This window comes from Ascidia mentula, chromosome 3, assembly GCF_947561715.1.
Source record: "Ascidia mentula chromosome 3, kaAscMent1.1, whole genome shotgun sequence".
NCBI classification, from domain to species: Eukaryota; Metazoa; Chordata; class Ascidiacea; order Phlebobranchia; family Ascidiidae; genus Ascidia; species Ascidia mentula.
In genome coordinates, this window is record NC_138568.1 from 20,983,143 (window position 1) to 21,003,146 (window position 20,004).

The window sequence follows — 20,004 nt, forward strand, 5'->3', positions numbered from 1 at the left end:
ACAAGTCATCAACATAAGCAAAACAAAATTCCTCGAAACCACTTACTACTTGGTTGATGTACCTTTGGTACGATTGGGCAGCACATTTTAGGCCAAAAGGTAATCGGCAAAACTCAAAGCTTCCAAAGGGCGTAGTCACCGTAGTTTTAAGGATGGAATCGGCATGAACAGAAATTTCATAACATGCTGAGAGCGAATCCAAGGAACTAAACACGGTTTTTCCATGCGAATTATTTGTATAATCGCGCAAATAAGACAATAGATACGAATCGTCTTCAGTTAATAAGTTTAGCGCTCTGCAACCTCCCAGAAAACGAAGGATTTTACCGTTTTTCGGGACAACATGCAAGGGAGCATTCCAAGGACTACAAGAAGGGCGAACAATACCTTGCTTTTCCGGTTTTGCGAAATGCTCTCTGGTGACATGTAGCGTCTCCGGCGACAACCTTCTTGGACGACACGACACTGGCCGCCTGGCAGTCTCTACTCTGTGCATCATGTTATGTTCTCTGAAATCTGAGGCGTGACAGCGGGAAACATACCGCTAATACGAACACTGGAAAGGCTATTTGGTGGTATTTGTGAGGACATCCTCAGTGGAACCAACCAACGTCGCAGTGCGTATGTCAATATATTCGAAAGAAAAGCAGTAAAGTAACAAATTATTGTTACGTGCTTTCGTGTTCTATTCCAAAGGTTCGATGGTCGCTACACTTAAACCGTAAGGTAACCAGAGATCCTTATTTTAATTGACTATTGCTACCAGGGTTAGTTCATCAATCCGTAAATCTGGCTAAATTATCACAAGGTCGAGACATCAAGAGTGTATATTCAAGCGGAACTGCGAGATAATGCAAAGTTGTCTGCCAACACTAAGTTGGTAAACGTCCAGATTGCCCTGCACTAACGATCTACCGCCAGGCTGGACCCCTGCGTCCATGGCGCTCTTGCACGCATTTACTTGGCATAGGACTTAAAACATGAATAGTGGTTTTCACTGTTAATCTTTTAAATCAAACTCCATTCTCAATAGAATTTTCCAAGCTCTGTAAAATGTTTTCATGAACTATGCAAGGTACTGAGGCGAAAATGACGCACGGCACTATTGCTTTCCATTTTGTCTTCTTCTGTGTTGTTTATTTAGAGCACTACTTCGTACATATATGCGCACAACACATTGGTGGTGTGAGGTATTTTGGCTTTAGCGGTGAACCGTTATTGCTTACAGGGTCCGGGCCATATCTGAATTAGAGACCCAGCGTTGCGGCGCCGAAACAATTCCTTAACTGTACGAAATAGATCGCAATGTTTTCAAAGCACGACCCAAAAGCAAAACTGTATCGCGTATTACGTTTTGCATTCCTTCCATTTGATGTTGATAAAATTAACCAAGCAGGCGTCAATTGTATTTATGTCTGCAAAACTTAAATGCAGTTTTACAATGCAGCCAATGTATTTTATTTACAAAAACCAAAACAATATGCGAGCACTACTTATGTACACTGCTTTAAAAATATTAACACAACACACTAATTCGAACTAAAAAACTTAATTTTTACGCTTGGAAATCACTTTAAACATAAGCTATTGCAGTAAAGGTAGATTTAACCAAATTCGTGTGGATCCTGTGTTCAATTAGGCCAGTGTTTCCCAACCGTGGTACTAGTGGTACACGACGACATTCCTGGTGGTACGCGATTTGAGGATCATAGTTCGAATTGAAAAAATCGAAAGTGATCTCAAAATGTTCGTTACTTCACCCCAAGGTTACTTTGTAACACTTAACTAGGTGGCACGCGTCGAAATTGTTTTACCTCCCAGTGGTACGCAACCACAAAGAGGTTGGGAATCACTGAATTAGGCGATTAACTTGACAGTAATAAATTGCGATACATTTTCACTGATGTACGGATCTATACAGGAATGGATCTATACAACTTCAACAATTTCCATACAAAAGCAAAATAACTTTGTGGCCAACAGCAACACGTATTTTTAAGCCAAATACAATAGTTCATAACAGCAAATACAAATATTCTGCATGATATTCGACAATAATCATGTAAAGTTTGGCAAAGGTAAAAATTATCGGCATGGTAATGTTTTCTCATGCTGTATCGCTAGTGTTTGAATTGACAAAATCGGTAAACGGCAACTTTGGTAAATTAAGTTCTTCTACAATCCCCATTGCAAACCCGCCAATAGCTCCTCCCACAGTACCAATACCAGCCACAATAACCACGGCTTGAACGCCAAGAGCACCCCCAATTATTGCTCCCAACTCAGCTCCCTTCACTGCTCCTTCTGCCCCTCCCTTCAGAGCGCTTATAAGAACTCTTACAAATATAAGTCTGTTATGTTCGTTGTATTCCTTCACTTTGTCGTAAAATTCCTTGACTTCGTTGTTGTATCTCTCCACAAACTCATCTTTTATGGGCGAAAATTCTTCTGTGAACTCTGCACATATTTTTTCCTTTCCTTCCATTGTTAGTCTGGTGTGTTCTTCTTCTAGAACAGACGGTTTCACATATTTCCCATCGCATAACTATGAATAAAAAACACTATAAAAAGACTGTTTCCTTGTTTTTTTCAGAGTCCAGCCCTCTATCATTGCATTCTATCAGCGACACCAATATCCTATTTTGGTATTAAGTAAATATTGTGAAACTACCAGAAGTAACAAATTGAAGTCCGCGGATTTATTAACAAAAAAAAGAATCTATTTGAATAAGAAACTGAGGATGCCCGTCCAGGCGAAATCGATTTTTCAATATTGTTAATAAATCAGCTGACTTCAATTTGAAACTTCTGTTAGTTTCACAATATTGACTTAACACTATAAAAACTTGTTTTTTCTGCATATTTTTGGAGAAATACCATCTTCAAATATTTCTATTGAGAAATTCTCATTTTCGTTGCAAATGTGTCATTAAAAAAAAGAAAACCTAAGCGAACAATTTTAAAGAGAAGCAATAGCAACCATGGTGACAATAAAATATACATTTGGACCAAATAGAAAAAACGGAATGTGCAAAAACTCACATCTTTCATTGTTCTCAAGTAGATGCCGATTTGATTCTGTAAATGTGGTTCATTTCTTTCCTTCTGGATTATCTGCACAAAAATATCGAGTGTAGTCAACGCTTAACTCTAAGCAACAATCTTCAGACAAGTTGCATGTCAGATTTGTATCGACTTATAGGAAAAACTTAAAGTGATGTGTCCAGAAAAACTAGAATAATTTAGAATAATCTTTTAGAAATTTCGGGCGAAAAAGTATTTTCAAACGGCATATACGGAATACGGAAACTTCATGCGGAACAAAAGTCAGTGTGAAACTGCTCAGAAATTTTTGCATTGGATTTTGATTGTATATTTGAGTTGCAGACAGATTGCTACTGTTCTGACATATTATGTCTTATTGACTTACAAAGTAAAAAACTGTAACAGGGGCGGGGTGTTTTTATGGTCAAAGCCTTTATGATAGTTTTGAAGTACATATGACACGGTCATGACAACTTTGGTACATCTACCACAACAAACATCTTCCAAAAGTATTTCAAAGTAAGAAAAGTAAAGTGGTTGCTGCTCTACCGTTAGGTTTGCCGGTAATCAAAGACAATTGCCTAAGCCTATGGTTGTGACGTCACAATAACTTATTATATTTAATATATCTTCAATATAGGCCGCTTTTCCAATGAAACAAAGCCTTCTATGACGCGGATCACTTGTATAGCATCAAATTCGCTACGGCGTAAAATATTTTCGAACATTGGTCGCCACTACATTTGGGGGAGTTTTCTGTTTTATTAGGTTTGTAATCGCCAAATTTTTGCGTTTCGAACGCAACCAATTAACCGCCGCTTGTAGGCTTGATTTTGCGTGGCTTAATTTCTCTGCGCCTAATAAATAGTTCACGTTTCCAAGCGAACGTTTTGTTGCTGCGTTAAGGATTTTTCTTAAAACGTCTTGTCAGAAAAGTGTAAATTATCTGTCATATTTCGCGTAACTCTGGTGTAAATAAAAAAAACTTTGGAATTTTGTGCAGATTTATACTTGCCCTTTTCTCCGAGTTTTCATTCTTAACCCTCTCATAGTGTGCATTTATTTCCGTCTCCAATATATTTCTCAGATCTTCGTAGTCGACACTAGAACCCGTCTGGTCAAGTTCTTTCTTTGAACATTATGTAATGAGTCTGGCGTCATATACTTCCCCATTTCCTGTTTGGGGTTCAAGTTCAAACCCATTCTAGAAATAAAAACATTTAACCCACAAAAGCGTAGTTACATTTCTAATTGTTTGTTGATAGTTGGCGAAGATTTCTGAAATTTTGCTTCGGTATTCTTGGAAAGTTTGTTTCTCCTGAAATATTTGAAAACAAGAAGGAAAAAGAAGTTATATTTGAAATAATTCATTTTTGAATATTGGGCAAAAACTAGGAGTAAACTACTTTGAATAACAAAGCCAAAGGTAACACTTAACTCAGTTGGTTCAGAGCTCTGATGATGAGGAGAGCAGTGTTAGAAACGATTACTTCACAATGGTTAGCATTTAACAACCAGGCAATTTTAACACAAAGTGGTGAAAAGCGCACTTACGAGATTGTTTTTGTTTTCGTCTTCGAACTGTTTACGCAACTCATCCAAGAAATCTTTTAATGCTCTGTCAGTGATATCAAGGCCAAGGGGGGGGTTTGTCATGATTTCTTTGTATGCTTGTAAAGCCCTTTTTCGACATTGTTTCTCAATCTCTGCAAACTGAGATTTTTTTACATATTTTCCATTGATTGCCTAGAAATTCAATTAAATAATGATAATAAATGCTTTCTGTCACCAAACAAGTGAAAAAAATACGTTTTTAAAAAAAAATTAATAAATAAAATTGAAAATCACCAAACAAAAAAACAGTTTTTACTTCATGCATTCCCTTTTTGTAGTTTTCTTTGGCGTCCCTTACAGCTGCGTTAACTGTCGATTTCCATTCTTGCTTCAATAAAGAAATTTATTATTTTTAACTATAGTGGAAAGTAGGTTCACAAACAGCAAAAATTAGGAAAAAGCTCATATACTAATTTTTTTTAAATTATTGTTGATGTTTGCATAATAGGTTGCATGCACCAACCAATAGTTGCATAATTGGTTGCTCGCACCAGCTTAATTTTGTTCATTTGTTTGAAACAAACAAACTCCAAATCTATGTTTTCATTCAAATGTTTCCGGAACCTGACAAGGATTTCGTCGTCGCAGAAGTTTGGTTGGCTGTTAAAGTACTCCAGAGCTTCTGTTATCAGGGTTTCATGTTTATTTACAATTATAGCTTGACTGTAGCATCGTTTATTACAGAACTGCGAAAAATTTATTTTTTGTAACTACTGTTTAAAATTGTTTATAAATTTTCTACTCATACCTCGTTCATTTGTATTTTATAGTTTTTCATGCATTGTTCTATGGCGTTTCGAGCATTGTTTTCTGCTGATGCCTTAGTAAATAATGTCAAAGAGCTTTTTATATAATGGAAAAAATATGATAAAATTAACAAGAACTTTTTGGAAATAAAGTTCAATGGAGGGTAATCAATCAGTTGCAAAAGTGGACAAGTTCCACCCTCTTCTTTCTGAGTAAATTAATTCAAGAGAAACTGTACCTGAGCTATAGTCGTAACCTTTGGCATTTTTCCATCGTTAAGTACTCTAAAGTAAGACAAGCTTAAATCAATCAGCTCATTTCCTGTAATCGTTTTTCCGATTGATTTTTTAATCACAACTTTTTTATGGGCGAAAAGGTTTTTCACAAGTACTTTGACCGCGTCAAGAAACTCTGGTCTGATATCTAGAATATACAACAATAACCAGAGCACAAAAGCATCATTAAAGATTATTACTTCATTGCATTTTGGAGAAATTTTATCAGTTTTCCAAATCTTAAAAACGTCACCTGCTAATTGAAGTTGACTTCCTTTATCCTCATCTCTTTCAGCAACATTTTCTCCTGGATGTTTGATCAAAAAACAAGAGATGTTTTCAAAAGCATCAAGCAAGCCTTTCCGAACTGATTCAACTTCTGAATTTTGTGAAGTGTTTTTTAAGACTTTCTGAAGATATTCTTCACCGCCATCAAAATCACATTTGTATTTTTTGTCACCCCAGTCACGAACAAGAAACATTAAGTTCTTGAAAAAAAAATGGAAATAAAGTATAATCTGTAGGAAGAGACTAATGCAGTAAAATAAATTATTGGTGAATATTTCTCAACGTTTTCATGCAAAATGACATGAAAAAGTTTAGTAACCTGAAACGAAGTTGTGGTGCTTTTCGACTTGTTCTTATCAGTTTTTCTCCATTCATTAAAAGTCTGTCTTGGGGCCGAGACTAACTTTTTTGTCTGGCTGTATAACTTTTCAGCATAATCCATCCAATGAGTGCTTGTTGCGTATTGTGTAAATAGCTGTTAAAATAGTAAAATAGTTAACCTATTAAGTTTTTTGTTATCGCAAAAAAAAGAAACAAATAAACAACATTTATGTACTCTAAATAACTTAGTATCGCCGCTGTGGCTAACCTGAAGTTGTTGTAAATCGTTTCCTCCAATTTGTTTGGACACATTATAGATTTGAACCGAGCTCATCAAAGTGCTGAGTGCAAATATAAAAGAACAGCCTTGCACTGTGTCTTGATTATCAAAAGATCCTTGAGAATCCATGAGAAATAAAGCAACCTAAAAATTAATGTGTGTTTAGGCTGCAAAAGATCATATAGTGTTGCAAAACTACGAATATTCCAACATTGGCTCTCAACCGGGTTAGCGTGGCATTCTGCGGGAACGTTTTAATGTTTTGCCTTACTTTTTGTTTAAGTACACAAATTTTTTAAGACCGTGTTCCGATGAGTGCAAAGCGAAGTCGAGTACATGTTTGGTTTCTATTTATCACGATTTTCATTTGATCACAACCGCAGTTGAAGAAAGATACAACAAATAAATACTACGAATGCTCGTTAGATCGCTGTTGGGTGTCACAAAATACTTTCAAGCTTATATTACACATTTAATAAAAGCCCCAAGGCAACAAGTTGAAAAGCATTATAAATCGTCAGTTTTTATCATTACTTTTGTGTTTGAAATATCAAAGAAAAATGGTTCATCCCAAATCCAAATTCCTTGTGTGTGGCCATCGCCACCACCTCGCCATGGAAATCCTGCTTCCAATTCATCTTCTTTGGAATCAAGCCATGAATCCGACTGTTGTGAACGACATTTAAAACGGTTACCACTACTTTTTTATATATTTGTACTTTTTCATTTCTTTCTGCCCTCAGGTAACGGAGGAAGAAATTTAACATCAGTGATTTTCCTCCTCTAAAAACTCCAGCAATTGAATAGATTGCAACCGGTGTGTTGGCCACATCGGGACGCCCGAATATTCTTTCAAGTTCTTGAACATCGATTTCATAAACGTTTTTTTGTTGGGAACTCGGTCGGACTATTTGTGTAGCTTTGTGCTGTTGTCCAGTACCGCCGTATGCTAGAAAAAACGTATTCTTGAAATAACCGGAACAGTTTTTGCTTCATTGGTGTTAATCAATAATGTGACAGAAACAACTTACATCCCTCTTCTACAGAAGACATTTCAACAGAAGCATACACAGATAATTCCTATAAATATTGCTGCTTATTTCAAGGAAGTTTTCAGGGATCCCTAAAAAAAGAACCCAAGTAATTGTTTGTTATTCTTTTGTACTATTTAAATATACTCAGACTTTTTCAATTTATTAGCACCGGCCTGCGCCGCCAAGCGTAAATTAGTGCGATGACGGAGTCTGTGTACATGGGCTTTTAACGGATATTTCGGAACAAAAATTCGTTCCGTTTACGTACGTAATCTGTCGACCCTTTTTCGAATGCGATTTACGCACGTTAACGCAATACGAATTCTGTGTGCAGCCACCTTAAGTCATGTTCAAAGGTGCTTCGAAAAGTTGCGGAATATCGTGACCTTCTCAGTGCCAAATGAACTACTGAAGGTAATTTATCGTAGAGGGGTTGATAGACTCCCGTGCTTCACCACTAAACCTTACAAGTGAACTCTGCACTATCGTCATCGACTCTCCATAACGAAGCAACAAAGTCGAAAATATTATATATTTTAAAACCCTGGATTCGTATTTGGAAACTCTGTTTATACTACGTTTACATGTGGGTAGATGTTGTATTCCAACGCTGGTTGGCTACATCGGAAAGCTAACGAAAACGATAAGATCAAATCACGGGATTGCTCCGAAGTCACTTGTGCAATTTTATACATCGTTACGCATGTAAGTCCCTTCCCCAAACCACACACAAACGAGAGAGAGCCTATTAAACTTAAACTCAAAAAGTAGACAATGCGCCCTACTATATATCTGTGCAACGTTTTATTAGTCCTTTTTTGTTCTAATTTCAATGGGAATTTTTGCAAAACATTTTGAAAATATTAACTCCTACACCATGATTTAGAAGCGTGAGAATTGTTGTATGCCGCCAATATTATTTTTAAGATTTGGTAACTCTCGTCGCCATATGTACTTCATCATCTTGTTATCGACAATTTTTAAACATATATTTACAAACACCAAACTCTGTTTTAGCTTCTGTACTCATATTTATGTATTTTCTTCTAAATATCTGAAAATTTGTACGCAAACTTCAACATTGCAACTGTCCACGCGTGAAACACAACATCTAAAGCCTTACTTGCTCCATTTCACAATCATATTACCTTTTAAACCTTCCCATTCAATTGCTAAGACTTAAATCGCAAGATCACACTGGTTGAACCGCGCACAAAGGACGTGTATAGGACACCCCAACCTCGCTGTAGTTGAAAGAAGTACGTCATACTTTGAAGCAAGCTGATACTTCAACTGGTGTTTTAACAAAAACAGTGAATGAATTGGAAACGCTTGTTGCTCCAGACGTCCAGAGCGAAGTCAATACAACGCTGTAACTGAAACGTCGAGATATTGTAGGAGATAAAACGTTATCGTCGCAATAGAAACATGGGCCACATTGTCGTGACACTCTCACCAATATTCAGAGAAACATCCAAGGAAAGCAGACACATATTAACACTGAAAATTTTGCTCACTTACAAGATTTCGTTCCTGTACCTAAATACTTAGGAATTTAAAAATAAAATATCGCACTGAAGCTAATCGCCAATCACACTTTGTAAGTTATTTGGATACGTAACAAGATAAAGGACAAATTTGTCGGTCTGATTCCTGTTGTCTAAATGACATATTGAGATTACTTCCATCCAAAACCTTTAAGCACTTTAACGCAATACGCATTCTGTGTACAGCCACCTGAAGTCATGTTTGTCGGTGCTTCAAAGAGTTGCGGAATAATAAAATACACATTATATAATCGTGACCTTCTATGTGCCAAATGAACTCCTGAAGCTCACTAATCGTAGAGGGGTGGATAGACTCTCGCGCTTCACCAAACTTACATGAGATCTCTGCACTATCGTCATCGACGTTCCGTAACGAAGCAACAAAACCTTGTTTTCTCAAAAACTCTGGATTCGTGTTTCGAGACGCTGTTTGTACCGCGTTTATATGTGGGTAGAGGTTACATTCCAATAATGCTGGTTGGTTTCATCGGAAAGCTAACGAAAACATTAAGAACAAAAGCACGTGATTGCTCTCAAGTCATTTGAGCCATTTACATACAACGTTACGCATGGAAGTATCTTCACCAAACTACACACAAACGAGAGAGAGCCAATAAAACCTAAACCTAAATAACTAGACAGTGAGCTCTTCTACAACTGCACAACGTTGTTCTGACCCTTTCCGATTTTTTTGGTATTTTTTGCAAAATACGTTGAAAATTCTAAGAATACAGTTGGCGACCAATACCATTGTTAACATTGTCATGTTTCATGTACGAAAATCATTTCGGCAAGAACATATGCCATCATCAGTTTGAATGACGCGGTATGTGTAGCTCCATCATTGTATGGAGCTGACCTGACTGACGTCAAAGATTTTGAAAATATTCTTGGATCATTTTACAGTTTGTCATCGTTTTTTTGAAACTAACAAACCAAAGAATTGACAACATTGCGACACAAGTCAATATGACAAACGCCGTCGGTGAAAAAGGAACTAATGTTGTGATGACGTAAATCGTGCGAACGCTGTGGTTGAGGCGTGGAGGTAATTGGTGGAAGCATTGTGGGTTACATGCGCAGTTGCAAAACTCCGAAGCCGCCTGGTTGGCATTGAAGGCACATAATGTAAATTCTTACACAGGCTTCGACCAAAGACATATATCAGTGGGATTACCGCCAATATGAGCAACCTATTACTACAATACGTCATTCATGGAGCGGCAAGAAGAAAAATCGTGGCTAACGCTGCGAACATGACAGAACAGAAGAATCACACCACCATGCTTCCTGTTATGTTACATCACTTGATTCGCTTCAACACACATATTGCTTGCGGTGTTACATTTTAATCCAATGCGCCAAACATGTGGTTCGATACAAGCCTCGTTGCCCTATGTACGTCGTGGTAAGTACATGAATTTATCTCATCCTGACTGGTAGCAGAGTTCACGTTAAAAGTAGCTTAGTTGCACAGCAAGTGGCAAAAAAGTTCTGCATCCATATACGCTTGCACAGGTCTGCCCAACATGTTTTTGACATTTTTCTCATAGGGATATTGTTTTAAGTGTCCTACGGTAAATGATAATCTGAATACTATACTTGCGATGAATCAAGTATTCGATGCATTTAAGCATGGACCTGAATGCGATGAACAGGGCTGATTCAGATGCACCAGTGTCTTCAACATTACAAAGTAAAATATAATTTCAATTAGGTTATGCAACAGTACAACAACTTACATTTAAATTCGTTGGTTTGCAGAATTTTATGTTATCCGGGGAACATTCTTCTGTAATAAACTTGCAAACGCATTGAAAGTAAATGGTTACAAATGCACTCAGTGTGGGATATGGGTGTTGTTGTGCTGAGAATTTATTCTAATTACCAGGAGTGTCGATTTATAGATGAATCCAATTAGCTTGTTAAGTCATTCTTCAACGTAACACATGTAGGTCAAAACATTGGCCTTCTGTGTACAGCTCACAAAGCTTATATTATTGGCCTCATGCTTATTTTTACCACTAAACGTTGGATGACACTACCATTAAGTTTAGACTAAGAAGTAAAGTTTCGAAACATATATGTTCTGCAAAAGCATAAGCGACGGGACCTAAGTTTGTTGTCTCCAAAATGCGTTGTTCTACCAAAGTGTTTCAACCCTTCTGCTTTAAATGTTTTTTGTTAAGTTAGCTGTGCCGTATGTGTTCACAAAACTACGGGAATAGGAGGAAGTCGATTAATATTTAAAAACTTAAATAATTCATTTGCACATACCGCGCATACGATCACTGGAAAAGTTATTTTGTTGTATTATTGAGGACATACTCAGTGGAACCATCCAAGGCCGCAGTGCATATGTCAATATATTTTATAGGAAAGCAAACACTCGTGACATGTCGTAAAGTAACAAATGATTGTTGCGTGTTTTCGTGTGCTGTTCCGAAGGATCGATGGTCGCTACACTCAAACGCAAAGAAAGCTGAGATCCTTCTTTTAATTCAGTATTGCTACCAGGGTTAGTTCATCAATCCGTAAATCTGGCTAAATGTTCACAAGGCGAGACATCAAGGGCGTATATTCAAGCGGAACTGCGAGATAACACAAAGTTGTCTGCCATCTCCAACTTGGTAAACGTCCAGGTTGCCCTGCACTAACGATGTATACCGCCAGGCTGGACCCGCGTGTTTATGGCCCTCTTGTATGTAATGGCCAGGACTTACAAGATGGATTGTGGTTTTCAGTGTTAATCGTTTTTTATCAAATTACATTCTCGATAAAAATTTTCCAAAAAAATATAAATTATTTTCATGAACTGAGCAAGGTACTGTGGCGAAAGTGACACACGGTACTAATTCCTTTTTTTGTCTTCTTTGATGATCTGAGTTGTTTATTTAAAGCACTCCTTATTACATATATGCGCACAACACTTAAGCGGTTCGAGGTTTTTCAGCTTTAGTGGTGAGCCGTTATTGCAAAGTCCGGGCCTTGTCTGAATCAGGGATGCAACGTTGCGGAGCCGATATAATTCCTTAACTGTACGAAAAGGATCCCAATTTTTTTAAAGCACGACCCAAAAGCAAAACTGTATCGCCTATTACATTTTGCATTCCTTCCATTCAATTTTGAAAAAAATAACCAAGCAGGCGTCAATTGTGTTCACGGCTGCAAAACTTAAATGCAGTTTTACAATGATATTGATATTATGCAGCCAATGTATTTTAATTACAATAAGCAAAACAATAAGCGAACACTACTTATGTACACTGCTTTATGAATATAAACTCTACAAACACAACACACTAACTCGAATTAAAAAATGTTTACGCTAGGAAACTAAACAAAAGCTATTGTAGTTATGGTAGATTTAATCAAGTTCGTGTGGCTCCTGTGTTCAATTAGGCTATTCACTTGACAACTATAAATTGCGATACATTTTCACTGATGCATGCATTTATACAACAAAACTTTCATCAATTTTCGTGCAAAAGCAAAATAACATTGTGGCAAACAGCAACACGTATTTTTAAGCCAAAGTAGAATAGTTTATTACAGCAAATACAAGCATTCTGCATAATATCCGATAATAATCATGTAAAGTTTTCCAAAGGTAAAAATGATCGGTATGTTAATGTCTCTCATGGGGCATCGGTAGTGTCTGGATTGACAAAATCGGTGAACGGCAACTTTGGTGAATTAAGTTCTTCTACAATCCCCTTTACAAACCCGCCAATAGCACCCACCCCTATACCAATACCAATCCCAATAACCCGGCCCTGGCCGCCAAGAGCACCCCCAATTGTTGCCCCCAACTCAGCCCCCTTTGCTGCACCTTCTGCCCCTCCCTTTACACCGCTTTTAAGAACTCTTACAAATATGAATCTGTTGTGTTTGTTGTATTTCTTCACTTTCTCGTAAAATTCCTCGACTTCGTTGTTGTATCTTTCAACAAACTCATCTTTTATGCGCGAAAATTCTTCTGTGAACTCTGCACATATTTTATCTTTTCCTTCCGTTATAAGTCTGGTGTGTTCTTCTTTTAGAACTGGCGGTTTCACATATTTCCCATCACATAACTATGAATAAAAGACATCATAAAAAATCTCGTCTTTCGGCATATTTTTGGTGCGGTACAATTTTTAAATATTTTTATTGGGAAATTCCCGATTTTCGTTGCAATTGTTTCTTTTAGAACAGTAGTTCCCAAGGTGGGCGCCAACGCCCCCCCCCCCTGGTGGTGTTTGCAATCTTGCGGGGCGCGCTGGAGACCAAATGGGCGATTGGGGGGCACTAGGAAATAAATGACCGATTGGTGGGCGTTTGGTGACAGGGCAAATTTTCTCTTGTAGCGTAAGTCAGTGTTTCCCAACCGGTGGTACGTTTTAAGATATTGATTCTGACGTTACAACGAAATTTATGTATGTCACAATGTGTCATCAATCAACGGTAAATAACCGCTATTCGAAAATGAGGATTTTCGGTGGTATGGTTTACTTGTTTTTAACTAGAGTTTGGTATTGAAATATTAGAAACCAGACGAAATTGGTGTTATTCCACCAACGTCACCCATCGCGTTAATTGACAAGCAACAAGTAAATTGGTTGTGTTTTTTGTCTGTTCTATTGGGCGTTGTTAAATAACTAAGGTGTTTGGGGGGCGGTACTGAAAAAAGTTTGGGAAACACTGATTTAGAAGAAGAAATCCGAAACGAACAATAGCAACCATGGTGCCATTTAACGATATATCCGGACCCACATGTAACCAAAAAACGGAAAATGCAAAACTTACATCTTTCATTGTTCTCAAGTAGATACTAATTTGATTCTGCAAATGTGGTTCGTTTACTTCTGTCAGTTTTTCCTGAAAAATAACGAGTGTAGTCAGCACTTTACTCTTTACTCGAAGCAACAAATGTCAGCTTTTACGACTTATTCGACAAAGTTAAAATGATGTGGCATGAAAAATTAAAACAAAATAATTAAAAGTATGACATGATGATAACTTCTAATTCCTAGAGCTCCAAAGGGAGTAAAAGACGATCAGCGCCAGAATACGATGTTTATTTCACAGAAATAATAATTTCGCCTATTGGCATCTTCAGGCGCTGATCGTCTTTTACTCCCTTTGGAGCTCTAGGAATTATATTGATTCGTAAAGACAGATCCGCCGGTCACCGACTTGCAAAGGCTGATTCCTGTAGTCAATTTTTTGACGTTTTCTCTATTACTATGATGATAACTTTTAACATTTTTTGGCGAAACATGTAGTTTTAGAACGCTACAGATTTCTGAGTTACAACTGATAAAAGTTACGTTCAAACCGTTGCGTACGATATCGTACGAAAGCAAGACTATCGTTGCGTGACGTCATTGAGGGCTTTAGTCGTGCGAGAGCAGCGAGCCTAGGAAGTAGTTTTTCATCAAACAGGAGCGCTTAAACAGGACAAGCGAACAAGTGAAATAAACGGATTTTGATTGCTTATTTGAGCTGCAAATGGTCACTGTTTCGACCTATTGAAGTGCAGAGTAAAGTCGCTGCTGCTGTACTTTTTGGACTTCCGTAATCAACGACAAATCCCAAAGCTTTTGGTTTATGTCGTCACAGTGACGCATTTTTGGGTGATATTACAACTTGCCATGACCTTTGATTTACCGTAATTTGGGGATTCTTATATTCTTGAAACTATCGGGTATATTCAGTATGTGTACTTTTCCAATACGAACAAGGCGAATCACTTCAAAATCGCTGCAGCGAAAAATATTGACGTTTGTTCGCCGCTTTTCTCTCTATTGTGTTGACGTAGAATCGAAAAACTAGAAATATGTTTGTTGTAGATGTACATTTAGTTTTACACAAAGTTGCCATGGCCGTGTCACATGTACTTTATTTTTGTCCTACAACTTCTTGTCACATTATTATTATTAACTAAACGTCATCGATAACCAGTTTTTCACGTAAATTAACTGTAAATAAAAAAATATCCTATGTAAATTTATACTTGCCTTGGTCTGCAAATTTTCCTTCTCAAGTGTCTTATAATGAAATTTTATCATTTTCTCCAATGCATCTCGTGGAGATTCGTGTTCGAAATCAAAACCTGTCTGGTCAAGCTTTTCGAATTCTTTCATTGCAAGTAATTTGTTTTTTGAATGAACCTGATGTAGTAATGCTTGCGTCATACACACCTGCATTTCCTGGCAATAAATTTTTTGCGTTTAAATTTAAACCCATTGTAAAAGTAAAAACACAACAGCCCTTAGTTACATTTTGAATTCTTTGTTTGTAGTTGTCAAAAATTTTAAAAATTTCGCTTCGGGACTTTTGGGTTCTTTGTTTCTACAGAAAGATTTAAAAACAAGAAGTGTATACAACAGGGCACATTTATTTGCAACATTTTTTTAAAATATTTTTTAAATGTATTCTATAAACATCACCACGTTGAAAAGCTTTCAGCTGTGTGAAAAATAGCTTTTAGGTACAAAAATTTGAAGTAAATTACTTTGAATAGATAAAGGTAACACGCAAAGTTAGCTCATAGCACTCATGATGAGCACAGTTGTGTTTAAAAGGATTGCTTGACATTTAAGCTTCTTATTTCTCATTTGTATACAACCTGGCAATTTCAACTGAAAGTGGTTTTACACTGACTTACAAGACTCTTCTCGTTTTCTTCTTGGAGTTGTTCGCGCAGCTCATCCAAAAAATCTTCGAACTGTTTGTCCAGTTTAATATCAAGGTCTGTTGGAAGGTTTAGTATCAATTCATTGTAGGATTTGAAAGCCTTGTTTCGACATTGTTTCTCAATTTCTGCAAACTGATCTTCTTCTACAAATTGTCCATTTATCGCCTATAAGTTAAAATAGTAAATGCTTTCTGTCACCAAACAACTAAAATAATTTAAACTTTTAAAATATTTATGATTTACTCCCAAATAAAATTAAAATTCATCAAACAAAACACATTACTTTATGCATTTCCTTTTTGTAGTGTTCTTTGGCTTCGCTTATACCTTCGTAAACAGTCCTTCTCCAACATTGCTTTAAAAAAAAAAAATATTATTTTTAACTCTAGTTGAAAATAGATTGAGAAAAAAAATTACGCCAAAACATTACAAATAATTTTCACACCAAGAAAGAGGTCAAGCTATTGTTGAAGTCACAACAAGCAGTCGTATAGTGGGTTGCACGCACCAAATTAGCTTTGTTAACTTTTGTGAACACAACAAACTCCAAGTCTATGTTTTCATTCAATTGGTTCCGGTACTTGGCCAGAAACTCAACGTCGCCAAAATTTGATTGTCTGTCAAAGTACTCCAGAGCTTCTGTTTCTAAGGTTTTATGTTTATCGGCAAAGACAAGTTGGCTGTAGCATCGTTTTTCACAGAACTGCGGGAAATTTAAATTTTTTTAACAACTGTTTACAATTTTTATAATTTTTCTACTCATACCTCGTTCATTTGTATTTTATAGTTTTTCATGCATTCTTGTATGGCGTTTCGAGCATTGTTTTCTGCTGATGCCTTAGTAAATAGTGTTAAACAGCTTTTTATATGATGGAAAGATGCGATAAAAAATCTAAAACAACTAAATTTGGAAATAACGTTCACTGGAGGGTAATCAATCAGTTTCAAAAGTTGACTAGTTTCGCTTTCAACTTTTCAAGTAAATTAGTCCAAAAAAAACTTTACCTGAGCTATTGTCGAAACTTTTGGCATTTTTCCATCGTTAAGTGCATTAAAGTAAGACAAGCTTAAACCAATGAGCTCATTTCCTGTAATCGTTTTCCCGATAGATTTCTTAATCACAACGTTTTCATGGGCAAAGAGGTTTTTCACAAGTATTTTGACCGTGTCAAGAAACTCAGGTCTGACATCTGGAATAAACAATAAAAGCAATAGCAGGAAAGCATCATAGACGATTCTTATTTCATTGCATTGTGGAGAAATTTTATTAGCTTTCCATAGGTTGAAAACTTCACCTTTTAATTGAAGTTGACTTCCTTCATCCTCATCTCTTTCAGCAACATTTTCTCCTGGATATTTCATCAAAAAACAAGAAATGTTTTCAAAAGCATCACGCAAGCCCTTCCGAACTGATTCAACTTCTGAGTTTTTTGAAGTTGATTTGAGGACTTTTTGAAGATATTCTTCGCCACCATCGAAATCACATTTGTATTTTTTGTCACCCCAGTCACGAACAAGAAACATTAAGTGCTTGAAATAAAATGGAAATTAGGTATAATGTAGAGACTAATGTAGTAAAATAAATCATTGCTGAGTATTTCTCATCGTTTTTATGGAAAATGACATGAAAAAGTGTAAAAACCTGAAATGATGTTTTATTGCTTTTCGGTTTGTTCTTATCAGTTTTTCTCCATTCATTAAAAGCCCGTTTTGAGGCCGAGACCAACTTATTTGGGTCAGAGACTAACTTTCTTGTCTCGTTGTAAAACTTTTCTACATAATCCATCCAATGAGTGCTTGTTGCGTATTGTGTAAATAACTGTTAAAACAGTGGTGGTTAAACCATACAGTTTCTTGTTATCGCAAAGAAAGAAACAAATAAACCACATTTACGTACTTATCTCACTTAATATCACCACTGTGGCTAACCTGAAGATGTTGTAAGTCGTTTCCTCCAATTTGTTTGGACACATTATAGATTTGAACCGAGCTCATCAAAGTGCTAAGTGCAAATATGAAGGAACAGCCTTGCACTGAGTCTTGGTTATCAAAAGATCCTTGGGAGTCCATGAGAAATAAAGCAACCTAAAAATTAATGTATGTATTTAGGCTGCAAAAGAACATGTACTGTTGCAAAACTACGAATGTTACAAAACAGAGGCTCTCAGCCGGGGTAGCGTGGCATCATGCGGTAACGTTTTAATGTTTTGCGGTATACTGTTGTTCAAGTGCACCAATTTTTTAAGACCTGTTCCGATAGGTGTAAAGCGAAGTCAAGTACATGTTTGGTTTCTATTTATCACGATTTTCATTTACCAGCATCACTTGATCACAAAGCAGCAGTTAATGAATGACACAACAAATATTACGAATGTTCGTTGGGTCGCTATTGGGTGTCACAAAGGATTTGCAAGCTCATATTATACATTTATCAAACGCCCCAAAGCACAACTTGAAAGCATTTCAACAAGTGTAAAGCATTATAAATCATCATATTTTATCATTACTTTTGTGTTTGAAATATCAAAGAAAAATGGTTCATCCCAAATCCAAATGCCTTGTGTGTCCCCATCGCCACCACCTCGCCATGGAAATCCTGCCACCAGTTCATCTTCTTTGGAATCAAGCCACGAACTCGACTGTTACAAGCGACATTTAAAACACTTACCACTACTTTTTGACATATTTTTACTTTATTATTTTTTTCCGCCCACAGATAACGGAGGAAGAAATTCAACATCAGTGATTTTCCACCCCTGAAAACTCCAGCAATTGAATAGATTGCAACCGGTGTGTTGGCCACATCTGGATGTCCAAATATTCGTTCAAGTTCTTCAGCATCGATTTCATAAATGTTTTCCTGGGAACTCGGTCGGACTATTTGTATAGCTTTGTGCTTTGGTCCAGTACCGCTGTATGCTTAAAAAAAACATATGCTAGAAATAACCGGAACAGTTTTTGCTTCATTGGGGTTAAACAATAATGTGACAGAATTTACTTACCCCCGTCCACAGAAGACATTTCAACATAAACAGACACAGATAATTCCTATAAATATTGCTACTTATTACAAGGAAGTTTCCAGGGATCCCTAAAAAAAGAACCCAAGTAATTGTTTGTTATTCTTTTGTACTATTTAAATATACTCAGACCTTATTGCACTGTTAAATACGTATATTAAACTATTCAAATATTTCAAAATCTTCGGACATTCGGTGGGACTCACAACGCATATAACGTCTTAACTCTACCCACGCAGTCACATGAATGGACCAGGCAACCTTCTGGTGAAACGCCACAATTTGCGTACTGATGAAATACGAATCTGATGTTCTTCTGGCGAAAATCAACAAATATACACCTTTTGTTTAAAAAAGATTGCATTTTCTGACGTTTCGCCTGTACGTATTACTAGGCTTCTTCAGAGAATAAAACAAACACAGTAGCGAACCCAATGGCAAAGAAATCAAGCGACGAACAAGTACAAAAGGGCGCAACATCTAAAACACAGCGGGATATAAATCAATGGACAACATCAATCACGGGTCAAACGGCCAAACATGGGAAACAAACGTCAAGAATGATTACGGGCGAAATTGCGGAACACGGGCGAGGGCGCAAGTACTTTTCCATCGTTATACAATTTAACACATTAGGTAGCATATTAATATAATAATTTTCCACAACCAACCGTTTTGCCAAAATAGTTTCTTGTTTTGAAACTTTTGTTCCTTTCAATTGATACGGTGGTCGGTGTCAAGCATGTGGGCACATAGAGAAGATTTATTGGGTTCCATATTGCGTATGGCTGCCTTGTGTTCCCTAATGCGGGACTTTGAATTGCGGTTGATCTGGCCAGTATACACTGTGTTACAATCAAGGCTTGGTATTAAGTAAACTACACCGGTCATTTGAAGCATGGAAATACGGTCTTTAGGTTTGGGAAGCATGTTTTCTAGTACAGAACGGTTTCATGGCAACTTTTACACCAGTGGCATTGAGTATTCTTGATATCCGCTCAGAAAATCCTTGTATGGAAGTGAATGATGTATATACGTTTGCGTGGGTTTGTTGTGAGTGTGGGGTGTGATATTTAGGTTAGTGTGAAATTTGTTAAGTTTTAGGACGTTCCGAATGTGTTTGCGTTCAACCCTCCGAGTGTGTGGATCGG

At 36.9% G+C, this 20,004-nt stretch overlaps 2 protein-coding genes across 4 annotated transcripts; both read right to left on the reverse strand.

The window, feature by feature from the left end:
- Positions 1 to 1,488: 1,488 nt before the first annotated feature.
- On the reverse strand, positions 1,489 to 18,926 carry LOC145893948 (atlastin-like). Of its 3 annotated transcripts, none has more exons than XM_082982357.1 (15): positions 18,836 to 18,926; positions 18,526 to 18,752; positions 18,341 to 18,472; positions 17,763 to 17,918; positions 17,476 to 17,652; positions 17,129 to 17,363; positions 16,839 to 17,023; positions 16,599 to 16,670; positions 16,342 to 16,536; positions 16,117 to 16,188; positions 15,804 to 15,998; positions 15,416 to 15,487; positions 15,154 to 15,345; positions 13,940 to 14,011; positions 1,489 to 2,545 (listed from the first exon to the last, which is right to left on the reverse strand). In XM_082982357.1, exons 1-15 carry the CDS (start codon positions 18,852 to 18,854, stop codon positions 2,108 to 2,110), a joined length of 2,439 nt encoding a protein of 812 aa, XP_082838483.1. In that variant the 5' UTR covers positions 18,855 to 18,926; the 3' UTR covers positions 1,489 to 2,107. The 3 variants fall into 3 exon arrangements, with proteins under 3 accessions (XP_082838483.1, XP_082838482.1, XP_082838484.1); XM_082982356.1 differs by lacking the exon at positions 1,489 to 2,545 and adding an exon at positions 12,464 to 13,227; XM_082982358.1 differs by lacking the exons at positions 1,489 to 2,545; positions 15,416 to 15,487 and adding an exon at positions 12,464 to 13,227.
- LOC145893950 (atlastin-like) lies at positions 3,066 to 7,695 on the reverse strand. The gene is made up of 13 exons (XM_082982359.1): positions 7,602 to 7,695; positions 7,290 to 7,519; positions 7,105 to 7,236; positions 6,559 to 6,714; positions 6,289 to 6,444; positions 5,645 to 6,169; positions 5,408 to 5,479; positions 5,151 to 5,345; positions 4,916 to 4,987; positions 4,600 to 4,791; positions 4,289 to 4,363; positions 4,061 to 4,221; positions 3,066 to 3,114 (listed from the first exon to the last, which is right to left on the reverse strand). The coding sequence occupies exons 1-12, from the start codon at positions 7,621 to 7,623 to the stop codon at positions 4,129 to 4,131; spliced, it is 1,920 nt and encodes a 639-aa protein (XP_082838485.1). The 5' UTR covers positions 7,624 to 7,695; the 3' UTR covers positions 3,066 to 3,114; positions 4,061 to 4,128.
- Positions 18,927 to 20,004: the final 1,078 nt, after the last annotated feature.

What these genes read in the sequence shown, in the direction of transcription:
- LOC145893950 (XM_082982359.1), bottom strand. Translation starts at nt 7,623, where the DNA reads ATGTCTTCTGTAGAAGAGGGAT. An exon ending in TTGATATTTCAAACACAAAA is followed by an intron (nt 6,715 to 7,104) that starts GTAATGATAAAA and finishes ATTAATTTTTAG; the next exon opens with GTTGCTTTATTTCTCATGGA. An exon ending in GCACCACAACTTCGTTTCAG is followed by an intron (nt 6,170 to 6,288) that starts GTTACTAAACTT and finishes TTTTTTTTCAAG; the next exon opens with AACTTAATGTTTCTTGTTCG.
- LOC145893948 (XM_082982357.1), bottom strand. An exon ending in AAGAAAACGAGAAGAGTCTT is followed by an intron (nt 15,488 to 15,803) that starts GTAAGTCAGTGT and finishes ATCTTTCTGTAG; the next exon opens with AAACAAAGAACCCAAAAGTC. An exon ending in AGGAAAATTTGCAGACCAAG is followed by an intron (nt 14,012 to 15,153) that starts GCAAGTATAAAT and finishes GTTATTTTTCAG; the next exon opens with GAAAAACTGACAGAAGTAAA.